Here is a 25,400-nt window from a genome sequence, read left to right on the forward strand (position 1 = left end):
ACGGTCTTAATGGACTGGTAGACTGTAAAATACTGGTATCTGGTAAGGTTTTTGTAATCTGAGTTTACGGCAGCATTCCTTATAAAAGCAAAAAATAAAACAAACTGCCTCAAAACCCTCTCCCCCAAACCCTCAAAGGAGAAATAACCTACATAGATAAATGATTTGTGTACATAGATATTATTTATAACATAGAATAGCACCTAAAAAGTCTTGGCATGTGTGTGTATTCACAGAATATCACCTCTTGTTGTTAAACTAATCAATTATAAAATGCCTGCTGGAATATCCAAGAAATAACGCTGTTCTACTTTACAATAGGAATGTATCTGTAAGAAAGAAAGTTCCCTTACTTTAGCTGAGGGGCTGTGGGGGATGGGCGGCAGCTTTTCATCCAGGGTGTGCCTGCTGGTAGGCTGCCCCGTGATGCAGGCAGCAGGACTGCATTTGATGGGTTACTAAGAACAATTTATAGAGGAGACGTGAAGGTGGAAGGGGCACATGTCTGGAGGGGTGCGGCAGAGTAGGAGAAAGGAGGAGTGGATAGGATCAAGATATAGTATATCATGTCAGAAATTGTCAAAGAAAAACTATTTAAAACTAAACATTTTTAAAGAAAAAGAAAAGAATACCTAATAAGCTATTAGTTTCTTGGAACGGTGGGTTATGAGTGGGCACTTATCGTGTTCAGTACTCCTGGGCTCTAAAAGAAAGCGTTTTTATTTGTGTTAATGTGTGTGCCTGTGAACATGCGTGTGTGTGTGGTGCCCATGGAAGCAAGGGGAGGCCCTGGATCTCTTCCAGCTAAAGGTACAGGTGACTGTGAGCTGCCCGATATGGGTGCCGAGAACCAAAGGGTCCCCTATAAAAGCAGTCAGTGCTCTTAATCACTGACACACACACACACACACACACACACACACACACACACACACACACACACTGTTGTTAAAAAGAAAATCCTTTTATGTCAGCATAGGCTTGTGAGAACTGCCCTCGTAATAGCACTTGGGACAAGAGGGAGCTGATGGCCCAAGCAGTGGTGTTACAGTGGCAAGCATATGGTGGCACTCCAACTAGTAAGTCCATCTCGCTGGACGCTGACCACACCAGCATGTCAAGTGTGTAGGAGTGAGCCAGTTACATCGTTGTTAGATGTGCAGAGGAACTTTTACCCCAGGAAAATATGGATAGCCAAACAGAACTTTGGTTCTTTAACTGTACTTGAATGAAAAACAAGGAGATGTAAGAAAGAGCTGCTTTAATGGACAAACAATCTGTCTTAAACAATTAATACGAAATGTTTAAGCAATATGAAAAGTGCCAGAGAAAAGGGCACAGTATTTACTTTACTGGAAAACTGTTCTAACCATTACACTGAAATCTTAGTAACAACTACACTGTCACTTTTCTGTTGCTGTGATAAAACACAACGACTAAAGCAACTTATAGAAGAAAAGGTTTATTTGGCTTACGGTTCCAGAGGACTAAGTCAACTGTGGCGGGGAAGTATGGCGGCAGCGGCAGTGGCAGCAGCAGTGGTGGCAGCAGCAGGCATGGTGGCTGGAGCAAAAGCTGAGGTCTCACATCTTGAACTGCAAGGCTGGAGCAGGGGACTGGAAACAGCACGAAGCTTTGACATCTCAAAGCCCACCCCCAGTGACATGCTTTCTCCTCAACGAGACACCTCATTTTAAACCTCCCCAAACAGCCACCAACTGGGACCAAGAATCCAAACATCTGAGACCATGGGGCACAGTGTCATTCCAGCTGTAACAGTTCTTGACTAAAGGTGAGCAAAGAGTAGACATGGAAGGGGGAGCTCCCTCACACAGAATGCTAACAAGAATGCTAACACAAAGTCCACCAAGAGGCCAGGTCTCTGTAAGTGACAGTGCTACAATACTGTTTTGTTTTGAGACAGGCTAGCCTTGAACTCCCTATGAAGTCGAAGGTTACCTTAAGCCTTTGCTTCTATCTCCTGAATGCTAGAATTACAGGCGAGTCCCACTATACCTGGTTTACTCAGTGCTGGGGACTGAACACAGGGCTCGGTGCACACTCTACCAGGTTACTTCTTTAACAAGAAAGCTACACCCTAGAAATAAGCATTTAAAATCAAAATTTATTAAAAGTAATAGAAGCCTTTTTAGTTTCTTTAGTAGACAATTTATTTTGATAAACTTGCTCAATAACAAAAATACAAGTGAAGAAAATTATGTTCACTTTATACAGTTGTATTAACAATTTGTTTTGAAACTATTAATTGAAAAAATGTTATAACCAATTAGAAAACAATTCTTAATAAAGTTTTGGATAATATACAGTCCTTGACCACAACCTAAAGTCTCTCAAGGCCACACAACTAAAATTCTGTGTAGACGATTCCACCTACACAGACCGCCTTTCTCCTTCATATATTTCTATCCTTCAAAACTTTTCTAAAAGACAGCTTACTGTTTTGACTTGTGAATGAAAATTTAATTCTTAAAAAAAAGATCAAAGTGGGTTGATAAAACAGTTACTATGACCAGAGTAACTGGTGACTAGTAGTCTTTTAATAAAGACAAAATAAATGCAACATGTTCTTCTCATGAAGCCCATGATGCAAAATAACAGCTAAGAATAGATCCAAAGTTAATTTCCAACACTTTTTCAGGACCTTTCCTCTAAACCAACAGATTGCCTGTCACCAGGACTATCTATTTCACTGAAGAGATTAAACAGTGAACTCATACAACACCACACGGAGAAATCAAAGCTGTAGGCAAAACCCAAGAATGTGTTTTGGTCATCTAGAACATTACAAAAGAAAAAGAAGGCATCCTTCAAAAACAAAACAGATGGAACAGAAAATAGGTTTGTGAGAGATGGGAAAGTCAGAAACATTACACCCACACACTAACAACACAGAACATGGATTACCTTTGGAAAGAATTGTACTAATGGTTGCTTTTAATGAATTGAAGGTTTTTATCTTTACAGATGTGTAGGCTTGTTCGATAGGAGCTTCTCAAAAACTCAAACTAGTTCAGTCTTGTGCAAATAAAACCTAAAAATAGTTTTCAGCAGATTTTACAGTGATATTCTTAGGCATGAGAGAATGTACACTCTAAGAACAATGTAACAGACAAAATTTGACAAATGATTGCACCATAAAAGTGTTTTATATACATTTTACAAGATATGATTCCTGCTATAAATTAATACTGTGCTATGTAGTACTCATAGTGACCCTTTAAAAGCAGCTGCTGGCAGCTGTTTGTCCTTCCACTTACAGGACTTAGATTATATGGATGAGTTCACTTCAATAACGTTTGGTCTGAGAGAGTTTACAAAGACTGGACTTCACACACTATTCGCTGGGTGGTTTTAATCCTGGGTCAGAGCGCTGAGTGGCTAGAGGGGCTTCCCCCCATCAGCTCTTCATGCACTGGGCTTCTAAGACAATGATGAAATTAAAGACAATTTAATGGTTTGGGTAATAGATACAAATAAAACCTAAAATTTTGTAATCTTACACAATACCACTGTAAATGAGAGAAGTAAACAGTGGGGAAATTCATAGCAGCTGAGAATCTTTCTCTCCCCATGCTCATGATCCAGTTAAAAATATTTTGAGAAACTATTTACAATAAAATCCATCTTTTTAAAGAGAAAAGCTCTTGGTCATGTCAGTTAATTTGAAGTATACTTTGCTAATACTTTTTATCAGTGGTATAGTGCCAACTACCAAACCTTTCCTTCAGAGTGACCTATCTGACTGACGACTAATCAAAGCCCAATCCTGAATGTCCATAGGACATGTATAGTGGTGGCCTTAGAACTGCCTGGATGGAACAGGTGGTGGAAAGTGTCCTTCCTCCGATTGACTGCAGGGTTCTCACACTTCTAGAAGGGTCCACTCCTCCAAGGTTCCGGTATGAGCCCAAACACTGGCTTTTCATTCACAATTTAATACTGAGACAGGTGAATAGCAAACACACTGGTGAGGACTGACTCAAGTCTTCCACTCTAGGTTGGCTCTCAATAACCATCCCGTGAGGGATAATCGAGCTGCTTAGGAATCATTCCTGTGTATGAAGCTCGGGCTATGTGGGATTTGTACTCTGTCCACCAACAGGGACACTTGGATTGCCATTCACTATAGAGAGGACAAACTCAGGCTCCACTGCCATCAAACATCCTTGTGACCAGATTCAAACAAGTGTTCACCAGGAAGAATCTCGGTGTTGACACAGGCATGGGAATGTGGGGAGGAAAGGACTCTGTTTTAAAAGTACTTGTGAGTTCAGAATTGGCTGCATTGCTGTTTCTAGAAAAAACCCTTAAGGCTGTGGGTTTAATGCAGCCTTCAAACAAATGCAAGAATGTTAGCTTTTTAGCAAACACAGGTATAAAGCATATAGAGGAAATATTGTATTGCTCAAGAATTTGGTGAAGATCTACTAATAATACAGATAAAATGCAATTTTTATGGGAGAGCAGAATTAGTACTGTCAATAGCCAAAACAGCCAGATGTTTGCCAGTGACCTTAATGTTTATGTGAAGCTGTATGCTTGAACATATACAATGCACTGTTAATGTAGCAGACTGAAACAGTGGAAAGAATGAATGTCTGTACAATACATGATAGTTGATACTCATTTCAACAGTGTCAGATTCCCCAAACTATAAGGTTTGACATGACCTTACCTTTACTATCATATACAAATAAATTAAACCTAGAAAGAATCTTTAGCTTAACTTAAAATTGCACCTAGAAAGGTATGGAGTTATTTGTACCTATTACAGAAACCTGTCAAAATCAAGGGCTGCTACAAAGAATGAGGTAAACTGAAGACTCTCTCCACTATGCAGCCTTCAGATAAATGGCTTTTTTCTATTGAGTTCTAGGTTGCACACCACAGTGTTTTGCTAGCAAGCATTCAGAGTTCTCGTCCAGGAACTGTTTGCATGTGTGCATATACAAATGTACACACACATACACACACACACATATACACACTGTATACTGCATCAGCAAAATATATATATTATATATATATTTATATAAATATAAGGAAGATTTCCCCCACCCACCCCAAACTTGTTTCTTAGTGTTTTCTTTTTTCTTTTGTACACAGAGATTAGGGAGTTTTAGAATTTTTACATACAGTTTAGCAAACAAGTTTTGATCTATTGGCTTCTTGGTGCAGTAATGCCACGGCAATCCACTGTGGTGCCAAAGGCTCCTAACATGACAAGGAAATTGAGAACACTAATGTCTTAGGAGGTGAGGCCAGCCCCACACGAACCTCCTGCACCCTTCTGGTCCATCATGATTCATAAATACTACACTTCCCCCCCCTCTCAAATGAATCATTAGACATTAAAAACAGATCAACAGTCACCAGGGGCCACATGCTTCAGTAAAGCACTCTCCGTCACTAGGTCACTATCACAGTGCAGACTGCCTGCCTGAATACGTTCAGGGGATTTAGTCACTATTGTATTTGGTTATGGAAAAGGCTCTCGTTCTTTTGTTAAAATCCAAAGTGCATAGTGAGAACAAATCAAAACAATTTTTCCTTTTCGGCATCAGGTTCATCTAAGCATCTTCCTATGAGAGGACTGCCCAGATGCCTTCTCTTTGTCCTCCCAACCTCTAAAAATAAAAAATAAAATAAAAAAATAAAAAGTTAAGCTGTTTAGACATTCGTCAGCCTGGTAAACAGACTTTGCCAGCAAACAGAAGTCCTACTATTGTGAAGAAAATCGATAAGACAAAAAGTACATATGATGACCCAACTACTGTGTTGTTGGGTAACTTATAAGGTTGACCTCCGACTTCATTGATGTAAAATCCTATTGGAAATATTAGGGCAGCCATACAGAAAAGGATCACTGTAAAACAAACCAAAACACAACATTAGTAACATGCTTTGGTGAGGAAAAAGAACAATAAGAACTTGGTACAAGACAATTTCTATAAGGGTCTGTGGATGGATTACAAGGCCAAGCCTGTGGGAGCACCACTGACCCTTGTCAGAAGACCTACATATACCATTTCACATAGCATCCCCAAAGCCCAGCAAACCAAACCCAGGAAAGCTGGGTTACATTTCTTACATAAGTTTTTAGAGGACCTTGGATTACGAGCATTAAGGTGTGTGTGAGTGTCTGAAGCATTTACTAATTAAGGTGTGTGTGAGTGTCTGAAGCATTTACTAATTAAGGGGTGTGTGTGTGTGTGTGTGTGTGTGTGTGTGTGTGTGTGTGTGTGTGTGTGTGAGTGTCTGAAGCATTTACTAATTAAGGGCAGAGCTAGGGACGGAGTTCTAGCCCTTGTGTGTCTGCCTGTCTTAAACATTTAGTAATTAAAGGCAGAATGAAGGGTTAAGTTCTAGCTGTCTGTCATAATTAAGAGCAGAGTTAGGGGCAAAGTCCTGGCTCTAGTATTTATTAGCTGACCTGTTTGGTTAAAATAGGAGAAATTTTAGAATGTACTAAAGTCATAAGTAAACCGTGTCAAGGCCCTAGCAAAGTGTTGGCTGACAGAAGTGCTAAGTAGACACTGTAGCTGTTACATCACAGCTGTCAGCCAGTCCTTTTCACAGCACTAGAGGGAACCTAGGAAAAGGTGCATGCAATGAGTACCACTTTCTTTAATTTTCAACCAGCTGGCAAAAGACGGTCACACCTCTAGGATGGCTGGCAAACTCTCAGAGTGGTTATCTCTCATGGACAGTGTTCCAGAACAGTAACATATCTATCAGGTTTCTGAACACACACAGATAACAAAGTGAGGGAGGGGGATAAACAACCTTTGGGTCTTAGAAACACAATGAAATATATTTTTCGATAAAATATGTCTAGAAATACCAGAAACACCAGTGTCTGGGCAGAAGTAGTGTCTGTCTAGACTTTTATCAAATCCTGTGTTCCCCATGCTACCAAAGAAATGCTTTTCCCAGTAAACATAAATTATCCACAGTAGCTTAGCTTTTCTGAGAAAGTGTTTTTAATTCTTGCAGGCAGTAGGCCCCTTGCATTTTTTTAGGCTAGAAGGCTCTCGTGAACACAGGTGAACTAGCTGCTGGGTGTGAAGATCTGAAACTTTTTCCAAGATAAACCTATCTCCAGGAATGTCAAGGGAGCCCTGGACAAATGTAACGTTGACGGTAGCTTTAAACTTTGCTGGGTAGGCCGATCAATCAGAAGAACTTAATGAACTTTTTCCTGGATGAAGTTTCAATAATACATTGAACGGTACCATCTGCTTGAGTAATTATCCCTTGAAAAGCAAATCAGCATTCCTGTGTGCTCTGCAGCGCTGCAGGAGACAGTCTATACTGTATGCTTCAGTTTAGACAAGCGACTGTACCAAACAATATCATATAAGCAAACCTAGATTCTCTGTGAATCTAGTGAAAAATGTAGGCATTAGACTTCATTCAGGTTTTGTTTTTTTGTTGACTAGTCACCAATAAAGACTTTTAAATGTGCTGTGAACATCTACTCAGTGTGCTGAGTGAAATAAAACAGGTCTAATAGTCATGGGGCTGACTGGAGTGCATGTGAGCTCTTGGGAGGCATAGGTAAGAAAATCTCAAATAGCAGGCTAGCCTGAGTTTGCGCACATAGTGAGACCCTGTGTCACTATACATACACATGAAAGATCATCTTTAAAACAATTTTTCCTTCTGATTTTACTAGCTTAGGAAACAGTCAAACAATTCAGAAGTAGGATGTACATATAATATTAGTTTATGTAGTTAATGATCAAATTCTTCCTACTGAAAAAAATTTGTCCTTTATAATTGGCAAAAAATATTTATTTAGCAACTACGGTTACAGTTAGTATTTTGAAGAGCATTTTTCAAACTCCTTAGGAAAAGCTCAATTAAATTTGAGAAAGCAATGACTTCCTATTTGATTTTAATTTTAAGGCCTAGGGAACCTGGTTCCCTATACTTTCTGGGGTCCAGATCTATGTAGATGGAGTTTTTCTTTTAAGTTATTAAATCAGTTATCGCAGGTGGAAGATCAAGCTCTGGTCCCAAGTAAGCTTGTAACAACAGCTTCTGGTTTCTGGAAGTGACAACAGGAGCAGAAGTAGATGAGGTAAATCAAGAGTGGAGAGGGGCTGGAGAGAGGGCTCCGTAGGTAAGGTACAGCTGTGCAGGCTAGGGGCGTGAGTTCAGGTCCCCAGCACCCACAAAGAAAGGTGGGCACCTGAACAGGACATGAGGTTGGTGGAGACAGGTAGATGCCCAGAACTCTGGTCACCCATCCAGTCTAGCCAAATGGTGAGCACCCAGTTCGGTGAGAGATCTTATCTCAAAAACCAAGTGGATAGAGTGATAGGGAGGACACCTGACATCAACCTTTGACCTCCACATGAACATGCACTCACACATGGGTGTGTACACACACAGACACAGACAGACACACCAGAACAAAGAATAGGGTCGATTTAAAAGAAAAAGACTAATTTTTGCATCACATGCCCCCACAGGCAAGACCCTTCATGTGGGGCCCTCCTGATAGAGGGTTACCATTAGAAAGTTACTCTTACATTATTATAAAAACTACTATCCTAACTAATAAAGAATCATTTACAGCAGGGTTCAGCTACATCTCCAAGGACAGAACCACTAGGGGGAGCTAAATTCCCCCTGAACTGCTCCTCAGCCAACAAGCAGAGTAAACGTCAACTTAAATAAATTTACTCCAAGCCATTTTAAGTTATAAAGGTACAAAATAGAGACATTTTTATAAAACTATGTATTTTTTAGAATATGTGTTTCATTATATATAACAATACTCTTTAGAAACTTCCAAAAATCGTACAGGCCTCTGGCAAAGAGGTTCTGAGGGCTGGTGACAGCAATGAATCAGACTTCATGTGATTACCCATCCATAACTCTGAATCACTCTCATAGGCACATGCAATTTCAAAAACAAAGGAGAGATACATTGCATTTTGGAGTCAACTATATATACTCAAGACTTTTATGTTGAAGGGGAAGGAAAAACAAAGGTAAGCCCTGGTTCTTCCTCTTCCCTGGCCCTGTGGGTATTGGGTATTGTCTGCTTGCCTGCCTCAGGTAAGTTTGTTTCTTTAGGTTTTGGTATTACTGATATTATGTTACTCACTAATGACCGAATCCTCCTGGAAAAGTGGCTGTGTCTGTGAGTAGACAATAAAGAATTAGAGTCTCTTTATTTCAATTCCTCATCGACATGCTTTCAGTTAGTGGCCTCCTTTCTATAACTGCTCTGGCCCTTACTCTCTGGAAAGAGTTGTTTCAGGTCTCCGACAAGAAAACTATCATCAGTTTGTTTCTTATTACTTAATAAGGGTGAGGAGGAGTTGCTTGACTCAAAGGCAGCTTCTTCTAAATTCTTATAAGGGAGATGTGTAGATAAAACTAAAAGTCAGAAACGAAGTTCTATAGAGAGCTGGAGAGACAGGACTTCTGAAGGTGCCATTCTGCCCTGTAGCCTGTAAGGACTGACTGTGTGTTTTATTTACATTGTTCTCTGGAGGTTAGAGACAGCCTAAGGCCGTCACCAGGCGGTGCTCTAACTCAGCTACATGTCTAGCTGACTTAAACTGATTTTTAAAATGTTAACCGGGATTCTTCAGGTTACCCTTTACTCCAGTTATAGCAGTTATAAATAAAAACATCAAGCTGAAGGGAGCTGTTTTAATCTTTAGAAGCATATGCAGCTTGAGATGAGTCTAAGCCACTGTACTAGAAACCTCAGTGTTCTGCACATCTTCATCCCATGCCTGTAGACCAATGGCCACAGGTGCTGTGCACCAGACAGTTCTCTCTATGGGTAGATGGTTAGCAGCACTCTGGACCTCTGCCCACTAGATGCCAGCAACATCCCCCTAGTTGTGATTATAAAAAGTATTTGGAAATATTGCCAAATGTGCCCTGTGGTGAAAACAATTACTTCAGAGACAAGGACAGCAGAATTACAGAATGTGTGTGTGTGTGTGTGTGTGTGTGTGTGTGTGTGTGTGTGTGTGTGTGGTTTTTTTTTCCCTTAAACTTGGGATAAGCTTCCAAAGTGTTCAGAAACTAAATCAATTTTGCAAGTTACAAGTTAATATTATATGTAATATATAAATTTATGATACCACAGGGAATAGCTTAGTAGAGTAAGAAACTTTGACAAACAATTACTAAAAAAACTAGTGTTGGTTTTTCAGTGATCATTCAACCGAAGAGAAATAAAAATTAACAATATTAAAAAGCAAATGATCGCCTTCATCTAAGTCATATGTTTTCCTAGACTTGTCTTTACTTTGATAGCTGATACCAGTACCGTCAAGAAATGACAGTCACTCAGACTAGTGGTAGCTTCAAATCACAAACCTGAAACCCTTATGTTACAGAAAGTAAGAAAGCCTCATTAAAGGAGCATTCACACAAAGCAGTGACATCTGTGGGCATCCTGGTCTCGAAGAGAGAATGCTGGAGAGCTGACGGGGCTGTACGGTCTATCTCATGGCCGTGAGTGGTGCTCCGGGAAGATTTACTGGGTCCTTAGGACTGAGCTTCATCATCTTCAGGAACCGGCACTGTGCTGCCTTCTAGAACAATGTAGTAAGCATGGCTACTTACTTCCAGTGAATGCTATCCATCGAGCATATTTTGTAGCTTCTCTTCGCCAGTGGGAAGCCACCAGCAAGCCACATGTGACAGTCAAGGAAATGATCCCCATGATGATAAAGAACAGGGTGGTGACCCACTCTGGGGGAAGCCGAGGGGGGATGCAGGTCCGGTCTCGTCCATGGATTGTCTGACACTGCCGCACAAGGCCCACGGTAAGTGCTCCTGGGAAGATGCAAAGGTGGGGAATACTTCAGTATGCTTGGCTGCCCGAGAATATGCCCCAGCAAACCCCTTTCATATTTAAACCTTGTTGGTATCTGTGTGGGCAATCCAAGTGTTTAATCAAGGAGTTCTCTCCAGCAGCCTGCTGCTGTTTATAATGTGACAGAGCTTGGGTTAGTGTAGAGAATGAATATAAGCAACACGGACAAGCTCAGGAACCATAAAGACAGTTAATGCATATCTTTCTGTCATGATAATCTTCCTACAAGGACTAGAGGCTGTGGCCCAGGTTAACTGCACACACTCAGGAGCTGGCCTCCTGAACCGTTTCTGAGTACTTGTGTCAGGCATTGATCTGGTTCCAGGGAACACAGCAAAGCTGCTGGCGGGGACCCCTGCCTTCCTAAGCCTGCACAGTGGCAGCAAGAACTGGACTTCTCTGCTGCTAGACTCAAGACTCACTGTATGGTTCTTTATTTTGGCTGAGAAAGTATATTTTAGGAAATTAAACACAAACTTTGAAATATACCTAATGATAATATATAAAATTACATAATACATTAAACACTAAATTGGAAGTTATCAAAACTAAAAGGTTTGACTATTTTTATTACTATACAAGATTTAACACTATCACAGGTTAACAGGAAAACAAGTTATGAAGCAATCTGTAAACACCCTTGACATTAATTTTCAAAAACTTTATTAGTAGTACTATTAATTTGTGTGATGGTGGAAAAGAGTTGTGTGTGTGCGTGTGTGCGTGTGTGTGTATGTGAGTGTGTGTGTGTGTGTGAGACATGTAGGCCAAAGGACGGCTTTGTGGAGTGAGCTCTCTTCTTCAGTATTGATCTGGGTTCCAGGGATCACAGTCATGTGGTCCAGCCTGTGTGAAGGAGGTTGTAGCGTCATCTCTCCCATTGTGATAAGTGACTTTATTTCTATGAAGCACCAGGCATCATCTTGATCAAACTTGGAGTGAATTATTGTAGAGAAATCCAGATCAGGAACACAAAAGACTATGTTCTCTTTTCCACACACAGAGTTAAAATTTACTCCCAAATAAAAGCTGTCCCCTCTACTGAGGGGACTGTGAATAGGGAGCAGCTACCAAAATATCAGAGTAAACCTGAGGAACGACTGGACCAGCTGAGTCCTGCCTCTTTCTGGGAAGGGTCGTCTTTCTTGGCCTCCTTTCATTTTCACTCCGGACAGGCTCCACCCCTGGTTCTTAGCCACGCCCCCTCAGACTCAGCACTTAGTGAGACGGGACCTTCTTGTGCTCAGACAGTAAGTAGATCGGGGCTGGCTCTGTCTGCATAGATCGGGGTAGGTGCACTTGGGAAGGGAGTGCTCTGCACAGTGGCATCTCTCTACCAATCCAGTTTTGGGAATAGAACTGAGTGACAACAAGAAAGAGGAGTGTGGCTGGGGAGAGCGTTCTGCTGTTAAAGAGCACATACTGTTCTTGCAGAGCACACACTGTAGGGTGGCTCACAGCTGCCTGTGACTCTGGCTTCAGGATCTGAAGCCCTCTTCTGCCCTCGGCAGAACAGCACTCCTACAAAGACATACACATACGTGCACACACACACACAAATTGAAAAAAACTGTTAAAGAAAGTGAGGCAGGTCTTGGGCAGGGGCTCAGTGAGAAAAGTGATTGGTGAGCAAGCATGGGGTTTGGTTCCCTAGCACCCTGGAGTGTACTCTGAAACACACTGGCAAATACATGCTCCTTCTCCATACCATACGCAAAATTACAAACAGAAGAAAACCAAAACACGCCAAAAGGTTAAGGAGGAAAAGTGGTGAGGAGGCTTCTGTAAACCCGAGCTCTGGCCACCCCTCTCTCCAATAATGTCCTATCTGGTCAGAACTCTGAGACGATAAACTGTAGTTTTTCTTTTGAATCAAATCATTAGGTACATATGATGAATCCTCTAAAGTGCAAGCAACACAGGCACAATGTGGAGACTGTCACAGGCAGCATACAGGACAAAGGGAACAAACCTTTGCAGCACTGCCACCCGCTCTGTCCCTGCTGCTGCTTGGAATCTAGAGACTAGGAGTAGGCACCAGGGGTAACGGGACTTCTGGAGCAGTAACTTCCTCTGAATGACAACTGAGGTGGGCAGAACCTTACTATGGTAAAGCATCCTATTGTAATTCTGGAAATAGAGAAGGCATTCACAGCAGTGCCCGTGAACTCCTAACAGGAAACCACTCCTGATCATTCAGCAAAAGACTTTTAACAAACTACCTTTGTGTAGTTGTGGAGCATAGAAAAGCTGCAAATGTCACGATGAAAGACACTTGCACAAAATGCTCCACTGCGGATCTCCGCTATGGAGGCATCTGTCTTTACAAGTCAACACACAAAAGATGCTTGACTGGCAACTCTCCACACCTCCTGAGTCGAGATGTGCACTGAGGATTATTTTGTGCTCCCAAATAATACAATCTTATCCCGGCACATTAGATTGAGAGCTCTCTCCTTCAGAACAGTTCTGAGTTCTCCCATGCTCCCTTCTCTAACTCTCTGATTAAGAACAGGATGAAGATGAGGATGCCCACTCTTCCCACTAATTGTCAGGCTTTCTGAGTAACATTTCTCTTTGTTGCCTCTCCTGTTTAGCAAAACCACAGCTAGTAAATATGAACAGAACAAACAATAAAATGAAAATGTTAGCTATAAGCAAACTGGAGAAAACCTGATGGATGTTTAGCTGTAGAGGGGTTCTGTCCTGGATTGATAAAATTCCTTATCACAGCAAAGCAAGACTGAGTCCTCAGCACCTCTGAAGGGAGGCAGATGGGCAAAACAAGCAAACGTTTATAATAATGTCGCTCATTCTGCCCTGTAGCTGCTCTGCAAGAAAGGCCAGCTAATTTTAATTGGCAATTAAAGGGTACTGCATAAAAAATATCCAAATATTTCTCTGTGTGCTGTTTGTGGTCAGCAGTGTGTGAGCAATGCACGAGGCTCCAGGTTCAACCTCTAACATCCCACTGCAAACTACTGCATGGCTATCAAGTGCTTAGTGTTGGAGCAGTGAGATCCCAAAACAGTACTCGTGTGCTTCCAGTGAAAACAGATTTTCCTCAAATAGAGAACAGTTAGTGTTGACCATGGTTAGTTAATGTTATTCTTTGCCCTCTGGAGTAAGACTGTAATCTGATAACATTAATGATGTAGTCACACACATTCTATAGGCTGAGAGAGTCTGTAGTCAATTGCTTCGAAATTCAGATTTTGTTAATGCCCACACTTTGAGTAGGCCTTTAACTTGCATCTTTATTTCAATGAATTATCTCTGGCCCATCTTTTACTTCCACTAGATTCTTTCACACACTTTGTCTGCATCACACAGCCACACTGCTGATGTTAAAAAGTAGCTCTGAGAGTAGTGGTGGTGCTGGGTACTGAACTCAGAGATCCTTTAACTTCAGAAGTGGGGATTACAAAGTAACAGAACACACCCGGGCATGGGAGCACACGCCTGTAGTTTTAGCACTTGGGAGGCAGAGGCAGGTGGATCTCTGAGGCCAGCCTATTGTACAAAGCAAGTTCCAGGAGAGCCAGGGCTATCTTGAAAAAACCAAAATCCCAAACTAAAAACCCCACAAACAAACAACAGACTGCCATCTTTTCAGAGAGGAAACTTTGCACTTCACTGGAAAATCCTCAAATGGCCTGTAACAGTGGGTATACAGTAGGAATTAAATCAATTAAAAATAAGCTACAATTAGAACTATACCGAATTCCAGAGGTTCTATTGAAAACTGTAGTTCAGTGGGGCTTCTTGATAAGCAAAAGCCCAAGCATTCACTAATTGTTGTTTTACACGACAGGTTTTGCCTTTGAAGGGGCCCATGACTGCATTCCCCAAGCAGCCAATCTATCTTTACCCTGCAGCTGTTGCCTAGGTAACCAATCCATCCAAATAAAAGATTCATACACAATAGAAAAAAGGAAACCAAACTGGAGGCTGCAGCCTCCCACAAGCCTCAAGGGATCCCACCTGTATACCCTCCATCAGAAGAGGCAAATATGCCCACTCTGCCGAGTGTGGTTTCCTAACTAGAACTGCCTTCTGAAGCTCATCACCTATAGATCCAGACACTCCGAGGTGGTGCAGCATAGCCAGTCTGAGCACGTCTGCTGCCACAGTGGATGTCATCACTGTGGTAAAGGCACTGCCACAGAAAGTCTGTAACAAGGCTGTGAAGCAGCATGTACGCCCACCAGAGCCTGTCACAGGCAAGTCTTGTGATGTGCCCACCAATCTAGACCCGATCTCTGCAATGCATGTGGATTTCTGGCTTTCTTTTCTACAAGGAAGTGTGTTCTTAGCAAACTGTTTATTGGTTACACACACTGAACAACAAATGCTTTACCACAAATGTCTTCCTGACTGATAAAGGTTTGGTCTCTGCCCTTTCAATAGCATCAGTGTTTAAACAAGTGACACCACTCCAATTTAACTGAAATGATGGAGACTCTTATCTACAGGAAATGCAGCTGAGGAAACTTAACAGAATACAGGGAAGGTTTGGGCAGAGGAGACTGAGAAGAAGGGGGCTCCAAGGCAGGTACGGGTGCACAGTGTGCTCTCCTGTTACTCGTGCTTCCAGTCTCCAATGCTTGAACTTTCTTCCCAGCCGTCACTATCCTACTTCCTGTCCGGTGTCTTCCCCACCCATCCTGTCTTGACAGCTCACATGCTGAATGAATGAGTGGAGGCACGGAAGTTTAACGCTTGCTAACAAAGGTGAGCACGTTCAGATAGTCTGCTGCCCACTTCATTAAAACTGTCCCTTTGGCCTATTTGGTCAGTTCGCTTTTCACAATCTTCTGTGTCCAAGGCAAACAGAAGTAGCAGATGAAGATGAGCACTAGCTACGGTTCTGGAAGAAATGTCTTGATGGTCCCAAGAACCAGAAGGTGAAGGGTGTCAGAGTATGAAGAGCTGAAGCCTTTTCTTTATGAGAGCACGGTCTGTACAAGGTTGCTAAGGAAATAGTTCCTCAAGTTCAGCTGGTTAGGCACCCGGAAACCACCGCAGCTATAAACCAAGACCCAAACTACTCCTTAGCTTAGTGTTGTCCATGGGATGCTGGTTTCACAGGCATGAAAAACTGCCAATTAAAGGTTCACTAATCCTGGGAGGACAGTCGATGTGGAGCACATGAGACCATGGGAAACTTGTGGGAGGGCACTTGAAACAGTGACAGTGAAGCCAAAGATGACACAGAAACCACAGGAAGTTGGAGAAGAGAGGAACATGGAATGTCCGCTAAGGAAAGCCACGGGAAATGAGCCCAACAGAGAGGCCATGTGGCTGTGACCAAAGTGTCCAGAGGGCTGGGGCTGCCAAGTCCCTGGGACTCACCACACCCAAAGCTATGGTTTAATATGTGTCCTACTGCGTTTCAGCCATCTCTAATCTTTTCTATACCCCAGTGGCCCTGTCTGTAACAGGAACGAATGCTTACTCTGTGCCACTTTATCTTGGAAATGTAGGGTTTTCTTTGTGATTGTACATGGGCTCACAGCTAAATGTTTTCTTGAGTAGAAGAAACTTCAAAATTGAACATAAAAACTTTTTTCTGTTTATGTGCATGCATATTTGTGTGTGAGGTTGGGGACAACTCTGTGGAGTTGTGCCTGGCTGCCATTTTGTGTGATCTGTAGATTAAACTCAGGTTATCAGGCCCAGGCATGTCTTTGGCTGAGGTGCTGGGAAGCTGGAGGACAGAATGAATGTGATCTCCACTGCACACAAGGAAGTCACAGCATGTCAAGGGGAACGAGGATCTTACTGTGTGTACTTGAGAGATGAGGTGTAATTTCAGCTGTTTTGGAGTCAAGTTGATAAAGGCTGGCTTGGGATGGTTAATCATGATTATCACTTGATCACACTGAGAACAACCTAGCAGGCTACTAAAGCACACCTCTGGGTCCATGTGAGGGCAGCTGTTGGGACAACTAGATCAAACTGAACATAAAAACTTAATCAATGGTTTAATCTGAAAGACTCTCAAGAGGTGAAAAACTGGGTTGGAGGGAGTGGGTTCCTGGATGTGCCTTTGAAGAGCAGAACTGAATACGAGCCTCTTCCTGCTTCCCTTCTCTACCTTGAGTCGTGAGTTGAGCAGCCTTATTCTACCACATGCTCTTCTTGCTATTCTGTGTCAGCACAGGCCAGAGCAATGGCGGAGGCCTACTGTGAATGAAACATCTTAAACTGTCAACCAAAATAAACCTCTCCCAATTTAAAAGTGAAAAAAAAAAAAGGGTACAGACACATGCTATGGCATGAATAAACACTGAAAGCAGGATGCTAAATAAAAGGAAGGAGCCAAAAAAGGTCACATATAATATGATACCACCTATATGACACTTCCACAACAGGCAACTCCAAAGAGGCAGGAAGCAGATCTGTGGTTGCCAGCAGAGAGGGAGGGATTGAGGAGTACTGAGAACTCTCCCTGCCCCCAGCATTTTAAAAAATATTATTTTTATTTTAATGTATGTTTTGTCTGCATGCCACATAACCACATGTGTGCCTGGTGACCATGGAGGCTCCATAAGGCATGGAGCCCCTAGAGCTAGAATTACAGAAGATTGTGAGCCTCCATATGGGTACTGGGAGTTGAACTCAGGTCTTCAGGAAGAACAGCCAGTGTTCTTTTTTTTTTTTTTTCTTTTAGTTTGTAGAGCATTTTATTTAAATATATGAACAACCAACGGGCTACTGCAATCCGGGTGAACTCTCCACATCTTAGAACCTTGTGAAGTGCAGTAAAGGAAGACTGTTGGCCTTTGGCAGATTCCTCCTGCCCCCAGACCGGGACAGAGAGATACAGAGAAACGTTTATGTAGTTAGAGAGCGGAGGCCCAGGTAAAATTCCCCACCCCAAGCTGGCTCCCCAACCAAAAATAACCATTGGCCCCTGAGAACACCCAAAGACCACCCTTCCAGGTTTCACACAATATCAATTGCAGGAACAGTCGTGCACGGCAAAGTGTAAGTTCTATGCATTTCACAGCACAGAAAACCCTTCTTTCAGAGGGCATGCAAGTTGCCGGAGATTACACCCCCCAAGTCTGGTGTTCTCGTGATGAGCAACTTACTGGTAAACACATCTCCCAGTGTTGTAAGCAGACACATACATTGAGCACATTTTGCTGTAATTCCATCTATTTGCAATGCCTGCACAGTGTCTGTCTCTGGCTGTTAACTTACTCATTCTTGACAGAACTCTGCTTTATTGATTGCACTTTTTAAAAAATGCCAAAGGCATTGGACACTTGTTAGCTTGACCGCCACCACTAGGGTATAAGAGCAAGTGTTCTCTATGCCTTACTTGCTACAGTCTCCTCCTTCTTTGGAGAGGTTTCCCGTAATGGGAACGGTGATGGGGGAGGCTGGTGCCAATGACACAAATACATTTCTGTGGTGGAAAGGTACGGCAAATCTTCCATCTCACTTGAGAAGGCTTGCTCCTTGGGGTGGGTGCTGGGTCCCTTTTGGGGAGTCGAGAGTCTTGGTGGGGTATCCACTGAAGACCGGGGCTTTTCTGGGGTTTCTTCAGCCAGTGCTCTTAACCACTGAACCATCTCTCCAGGCCCTGAAGTATACATTTTGAAAAGATGATAATTCACCTCACTTCCCAATCTAGTTTGGAGTACTTTTAAATGCAAAACTTCTTCTACAGCTTTTGCATTATTACTATGACTAGGCAAATCCCATCTTTATCTATTATAAAGCCACCAAGAGTTTCATTGTCTTATTTAAAAGAGAAAAGGTGGGGTTGTAGAGATGGCTCAGTAGGCCCTCTTTCAGCACTCAGCATCAAGTCCAGCTCAAGAGAACCTGATGCTTCTGGCTTCCCCAGGTACTGGTACTCGTGTGCACAGGAGCCCCTGTAGCTTGACTTTGAGTGGCCTGCTTTGAGAGAAGTCAGTTCTTAACAGCGGTGAGGGTCCTTGTATCTGTGTTCCTGTACTTTCAAGATTCTCTTTATTTTTGTCTTTTAACTGGTTATGATGTGTTTAGGTGTGGAACATTTCACATCTGTCCTACTTTGTGTTTGTTGAAATTATTCAATATGCAGAATTACTCAATTATTTCCCGGTGCTCTGGCAGCTCCTGTCCGTTCTGCAGCTCCCCGCTGTGTGGGTGTGGCATGTGTGGTCTCTGATGCTCTGTTCATTTTCATTCTCTTTGCTTCTGCCCCTCACACTGGAAAATCACAATCAATAGACTTCACTGATTCCTTCTGCTGATTTTTCATTTCACCTACTGAATTTTTCTACTCCAAGCTTTCTATTTTTAGATCTTTCTCTGTATCAGGTCATTGTTTACTTTTGGGATATACTTAAAATGTTTCATTTAAATCGTTATCTCAGTAGTTCTTAACCTGTTGGCCATGACCCTATACTACATACCATATCTTTATATAATGATTCTTAATAGCAGCAAAGTCACACTCATGAAGTAGCAACAATACAATTTTATGGTTGGGGAGGTCACCAAAACATAAGGAACTGCATTAATGGGTCGCAACATTAGGAAGGTTGAAAACCACGGTCAGTGAGTCAGAGGCTGAGATTCCTCAGGTGCTGCTGACTGCTTCTACTGTTTAGTTGTTATAAGCAGTAATTCCTGGTTTCCTTGAATGTCTTATAGATTTGAGTTAAAAACTGGAAATTTGATCTGAGTTCGAGGCCAGCCTGGTCTACAGAGTGAGTTAAAGAACAGCCAGGGCTCCACAGAGAAACCCTACCTGGGGAGTAGTGGGGAGGGCAGGAAGCGGAAAGTGGAGACTGCTTTCAGCCAGGTGGTAATGGTGCGTGACTTTAACCCCAGTACTCAAGCAGGTGGATCTCTGTGAATTCAAGGCCAGCCTGGGAGTTCCAGGCGTTAGGACTACACAGGTTCCAGGAGAGCTCGGGCTCCACAGAAAGATCCTGTCTCAAAAACAACAAAAAGCCAACACAGAAGGAGAGGGAAGGTGATTTTACACGCACACAGTCCACCATGTATACCAGGATGGGAATCAGCTTCCGCCTTTTTCTGTGATTTATCCTGTTATTGTTTGGTTCACAACTCTGCCGGGATAATTACATAAAGTCTCTGTCTTCTGTTGTTTGTGGCCTTTGAAGTCTTTCTGACTTCATCTGACAGACATCTCAGCCTGTGCTGAAGGTTCTGTGGACAGAAGGTAATTTACAACTCTGCCTAAACCTTTACTTCTTGCTTGAGCAGAAGTGGAAGGTCAGCTGGAAGTGAGAAATGTGCGGTACCTTCTACACCTCTCCTCTCTGGGCACCTGGACGGCATAACCATGGTGTGCCCTTCTAGAGCTCCTCAAAGACCCCTGGGGACATGGTTTTCCTGTTTTCTTTTCACACTTGCCTATCTGTTTCTCTTCTCTGTCAGCTTTAGCCACCTGTGTTTTATATAACTCGGATGATGACTGTATTTAACAAATGCCATGTGGTCAAGTAAAGATAAACTGTAAACACGGAGATATCAGTGAGCCACCAGAGAAATCAAAACAGTAGAGGGTCCCTGGAGGGTCTGGAAGTGTGATGGGCCCTAAGCTCTCTCTGCTGATTACCAAGGTATTTTTCACAGCTACAGGGTGGTGAGGCTCCTGGCTTTCCAAGCTGACAGGGAGAGAAGGGGGAGGTACTCAACTCTAAGTGCCACACAGCTTGCTGTTCTTACTGAGCAAGCTCACTAAGTCCTTTCAGTTTGTTTCAAGACTTTAATGTCCAGAATTCCAAAGCTGACATTTTAATTTTATTCACTGATTTAGCCATTGTTCCTTTGCTTTTACAGAGGAACAGCTTTTTGGAGGTCCTTACTGTACTGTTCTGGAGTTAAACCCAGATGGTCACCTATGCGCTGCCATCAGTTTGGGCAAATTATTTAATCTTTTTCTAAGCTTGTTTTTGCAGCAAAGAAACACAACTTACCATTCAGTTTATGTGAGAATTAAAAAAACAAGTAATATCCATAATGTAAATGGAAGTATAAATACTGAAAGCTTATTGGGAATTAGATAAACTGTTGTTTGGGTTAACATACATTTCACACACAAACACACACCTGCACCACAAATATGGCAGTAGCAGGCATCCTAATTTAACACAGTAGTTTACTTAGGAAACTAACATCCAAAGTAAAAAGAAGACATATGATGTTTGTTAGTCATTAAAAAGAACCCGGCTATACTCCTCTGTTGAACCATTCAGGTTGAAGACCACACACGACTCGAGTTCAGACTTGCTGAAATAAAGGCTCCAAGCAGAGCTTTCTAGAAACAAGGCTGGACACTTGGGGTTGTTGGACAGCATGCTTAAAAACAACACAAACATCAACCTTTAAATCTGATTTCCTTTTTTCTACAGCGTGCTGTTTCCTTTAACTTTGTTTTATATTTTAATTAGTTAGTTAACTAATTAATTATATGTATAGCTTGTGTGTGGGGTGTGTGAATGCCGCAGTATATGTGAGGTCAGAATATTGGGAGTTGGTTTTTGTCTGCCATCTTGTGGGATCCTTGGGTCAAACCCAGGTCATCAGGCTGTGTGAAATGCATGGACTCCCCCGAATCATCTTTCTAACTACCATCTTTAAATTTTTTATAGTATTTTTTTGAGACTGTAATATAATTACATCATTTCCCCCTTTCCTTTCCTTCCTCCAAACCCTCCCATATACTCCTCTGTTTTTTTTCAAGTTCATAGGCTTTTTTTCCATTAACTGTTTTATATCTATATATGTGTGTATGTGAATTTATGTATATACATGTTTTTTTTTTTTTTTTGGAGCTGAGGACCCAACCCAGGGCCTTAGCCTGCTGGGCAGCGGCTCTATCACTGAGCTAAATCCCCAACTCTGTATTTCTAAATACATAATTGCAACCTGCTTAGTTTATGATGTAACCAAATTGTGTGTCTTCCCTGGAATTCCTCTGGATTCCTTAGTTGCCTGTAGTTCTCTGTGTAGTGCTGAGGCTTCCTGGGCTCCTCCCACCCCTTCCACTTTGGTATGATTAATGTTGTTCTTGTTCAGCTCTTGTTTAGGAAGTCGTGTTGGCAAGACCTTTGGAGTATAGCTTCTGAGATTCCTAGGAAACAGTCTCAGAGCAAAGTCCCGGTTCCTTTGCCTCTTATAGTCTTTCTGCCCTCCAACCACCACCAGCCATCTGTAAGCAATACTGTACTTCGCTGGTTGTATCTAACTGAAACTTGCTTAAATCATCCTCAATACTGTCTTCTCACTATAACTAGCTTTTCATCAGTTCTTACTCCTTGGCCTTGGATCTAATGCTGCAAACATTAAGAACTAGTAATCTCTATTTAAAATGTGCCTTGGCTTTGGTCACCTTCCTGAGGACCATGTGTTATGGGCACTTCCTCCAGGTAGGGAAGTCCTACTTCTTTTTTTTTTAAGATTTATTTATTTATTATATATAAGTACACTGTAGCTGTCTTCAGACACACCAGAAGAGGGCATCAGATCTCTTTACAGATGGTTGTGAGCCACCATGTGGTTGCTGGGAATTGAACTCATGACCTCTGGAAGAGCAATCGGATGCTCTTAACCACTGAGCCATCTCTCCAGCCCCGGAATTCCCACTTCTAACCCAACTCCACTCCTTTTGCTCGGGGACTGTGCCTTCTCTGCACAAATAGGAAACCTCCAACCCCCTGCAGCCCAGACCCTGCCACTTGGGGACCTCGAGTCCTGAGCCCAAGAAGCATGGACCCCAAGTAGCATCTGCTATTCCTGCTGTACCCCAGCCCCTTTCACAGACTTCTGAAGATTTGTATTATAAGCTTTACAGCCCTAGCTGAGCTGGGGCCACTTGTGAAACCCTATCCCCACATCAAGACTACTCCAAATGCCATTCATTTGCTCTATAACCTGACAAGCTGGGGCAACAGCAAACAGAGATCCGAATGGCCACTCAAAGCTGGGACAGTTAGCTACCCATAAAACACTACAAAGGACATAACTCCTGATGTCTAGGTTCCACTACAACAAAACAAACAACATGAATAACTAAGACAATATGTCTCCTCCAAAAATTAGTTTCATAGTAATGGGTCCCAAGAAAAGCAGTCTAGGTACTGCACATAGCAATATTTCAAAATAGCAATTCCAATTATGTTCTGAATTATGGACTGAAGATGACAAAAACACAAACTGAATGAAATAAAGAAAATGATTCAAGAAAACAGAATTTAATAAAAAGAAATTTTGAAGAGAAGCCAAACAAAAATAAAACACAAAATGAAAACTCGAGTAAGTCAAATTACAAGCTCAATGGAAAGACTCACCAACACTATGGACCAAATGGGAGAGAGGGCGTTAGGATTTGAAGATAGATACAGGATTGGATTACTTGGTCAAAGACCACGTTAAACCAAAAACAAAACCAACAAAATCCTTTAATGCCATGTGCAGGAACTCTGGGACACAATTAAAAAGACCAAACCAACAAATCACAAATATAGAAGAAGGAGAAGAAACCCGAAGCCACAGAAAATATTTTTAAGAAAATCATAGAAGAAAATATCCCAAAATCTAAGGTCTCAAATGCCTATCAAGATACAAAAGCATACAGAACACTAAATAGAAAGATCAGAAAAGGAACTCCCCACATAACACTCAAAACACTCAATGTACAGAACAAAGGACTTTGAAAACTGAAAGACCAAGCCACATATAAATACAGGGTCATCAGAAGAACATTTAACTTTTCAGTGGAGACTTTAAAAACCAGAAGGGTTTGGACTGATATTCTCTAAGTTCTGAAATACCACAAATGCCAGCCAGACTTGGCTACTACACCAAGAAAAGCTATCTATCATAAGCCAAAGAGAAAGAAAAACTTCCACCATAAAAATAGATGAAAGAAATTTACAACTGCTAAGCTAGCTCTATAAAGAATAATAATTGAAATACTTTGGCCTAAAGAGAAGGATAAGCACATTCAAAAGAGAACAGGGAATAAATAATTTCCGAACAGTTCATCAAAAGAGATCTTAGAAAACACTACAAACACAACGAAATGATGGGAATACACACTGTTCAACAATAATTCTTAACTGTAATGGTCACAATTCCCCAATAAAGAAATGCAGACTGATAGACTGGATTAGATAACAGGACCCATCTTTTTTGCTTTCTCCAAGAATCATACCTCACCATCAGTGATAGACTACCTTCTAGTAAAAACCAAGGAAAATAAACCCAACTAAGAAACAAACAGGCGGGGTTGAGGATTTAGCTCAGTGGTAGAGCGTTTGCCTAGAAAGCACAAGGCCCTGGGTTCAGTCCCCAGGTCCGGAAAAAAAAAAAAAAAAAAAAAAAAGAAAAGAAAAAGAAACAAACAGGATTAACTATTCTAGTATCTGACCAAAATAAGACTCAAATGAAAACTAGTCAGGGAAGGAGGATCACTTCATATTTATTCAAGAAAAAAAAATCACCAAGAGGATATGATAATTCTAAACTTATATGCACCAAGTACAAGTGTACCCAATTCTATGAAATAAATATAATTTGATTTAAAACCAGATTGACTTCAACAAATTGACAGTGGATGAACCCAATATCTACTTTCTCCAAAAGATAGGTCATTCAGATAAAAACTAAAGATAGAAATATTACAGTTAAATGATGTCACAAACCAAATGGATCTAACAGACATCTATAGATATTCAACCCAAACAGTAAAGATACAAGTTCTTCCCAGCCATTATTACGATGATAATTGCATCAAGAAAGCAAGCAAGAGGAAAATTTTAGAAATAAATAAAAATAAAGACACAACATATGAAATTGATGGGACACAATGAAGGAATTTAAGAGGAAGTTTATAGCATTGTCTCCATCTAAAAAAATTTTTTTTGAACTAGAGAAAGAGCTCATCAGTTAAGAACACTAGCTGCTCTTGTAGAAGACTTGAGTTCAGTTCCCAGCACCCTCATGGCAGCTCACAACTGTTAGTAACTCCAGTTCCAGAACATCCCACAGCCTCTTCTAACCTCTGCAGGCAGCTGACACACACATGTGATGCATACACAAACATGCAGGCAAAGAACTTAAAAACACACAAAAATAAATAACTCTTTTAAGTCTTTGTGAGAGAGCTCTGATTAATAACTTAATAATGCACTTGATGGCCTCGAGAAAACAAGTAGATAGAAGAGATAATTGAAACCAGGATTCGAAATAGTGAAATAGAAACAACCAACAAGGGCTGGAGAGATTGCTCAGTGGTTAAGAACACTGACTGCTCTTCCAGAGGTCCTGAGTTCAATTCCCAGCAACCACATGGTGGCTCACAACCATCTGTAATGGGATCTGATGCCCTCTTCTGGTGTGTCTGAAGAGAGTGACATTGTACTCATATAAATAAAACAAATAAATCTTAGAAAAGAAAAGGGAGGTTTATTTAAAAAAAGAAGCAACAAACAAAAATGATATAAAGAACCAATAAAATAGAGTTGATTCTTTTAAAATATTA

The 25,400-nt window shown here is 41.6% G+C and overlaps 1 protein-coding gene across 1 annotated transcript in view; it reads right to left on the minus strand.

Annotated features, from left to right (window-relative positions):
* Positions 1-1,246: 1,246 nt before the first annotated feature.
* Positions 1,247-25,400, minus strand: part of Mosmo (modulator of smoothened) — a 58,987-nt gene continuing 34,833 nt past the window's right edge. Inside the window, exons 2-3 of the mRNA XM_032892760.1 lie at positions 10,627-10,839; positions 1,247-5,887 (exon numbers count right to left, since the gene is read on the minus strand). Coding sequence (XP_032748651.1) covers positions 5,703-5,887; positions 10,627-10,839 — 398 coding nt within the window. The 3' untranslated portion in view covers positions 1,247-5,702. The remainder of the gene's footprint in view (positions 5,888-10,626; positions 10,840-25,400) is intronic.

Source organism: Rattus rattus, chromosome 2 (genome assembly GCF_011064425.1).
Source record: "Rattus rattus isolate New Zealand chromosome 2, Rrattus_CSIRO_v1, whole genome shotgun sequence".
Lineage (NCBI taxonomy): Eukaryota > Metazoa > Chordata > Mammalia > Rodentia > Muridae > Rattus > Rattus rattus.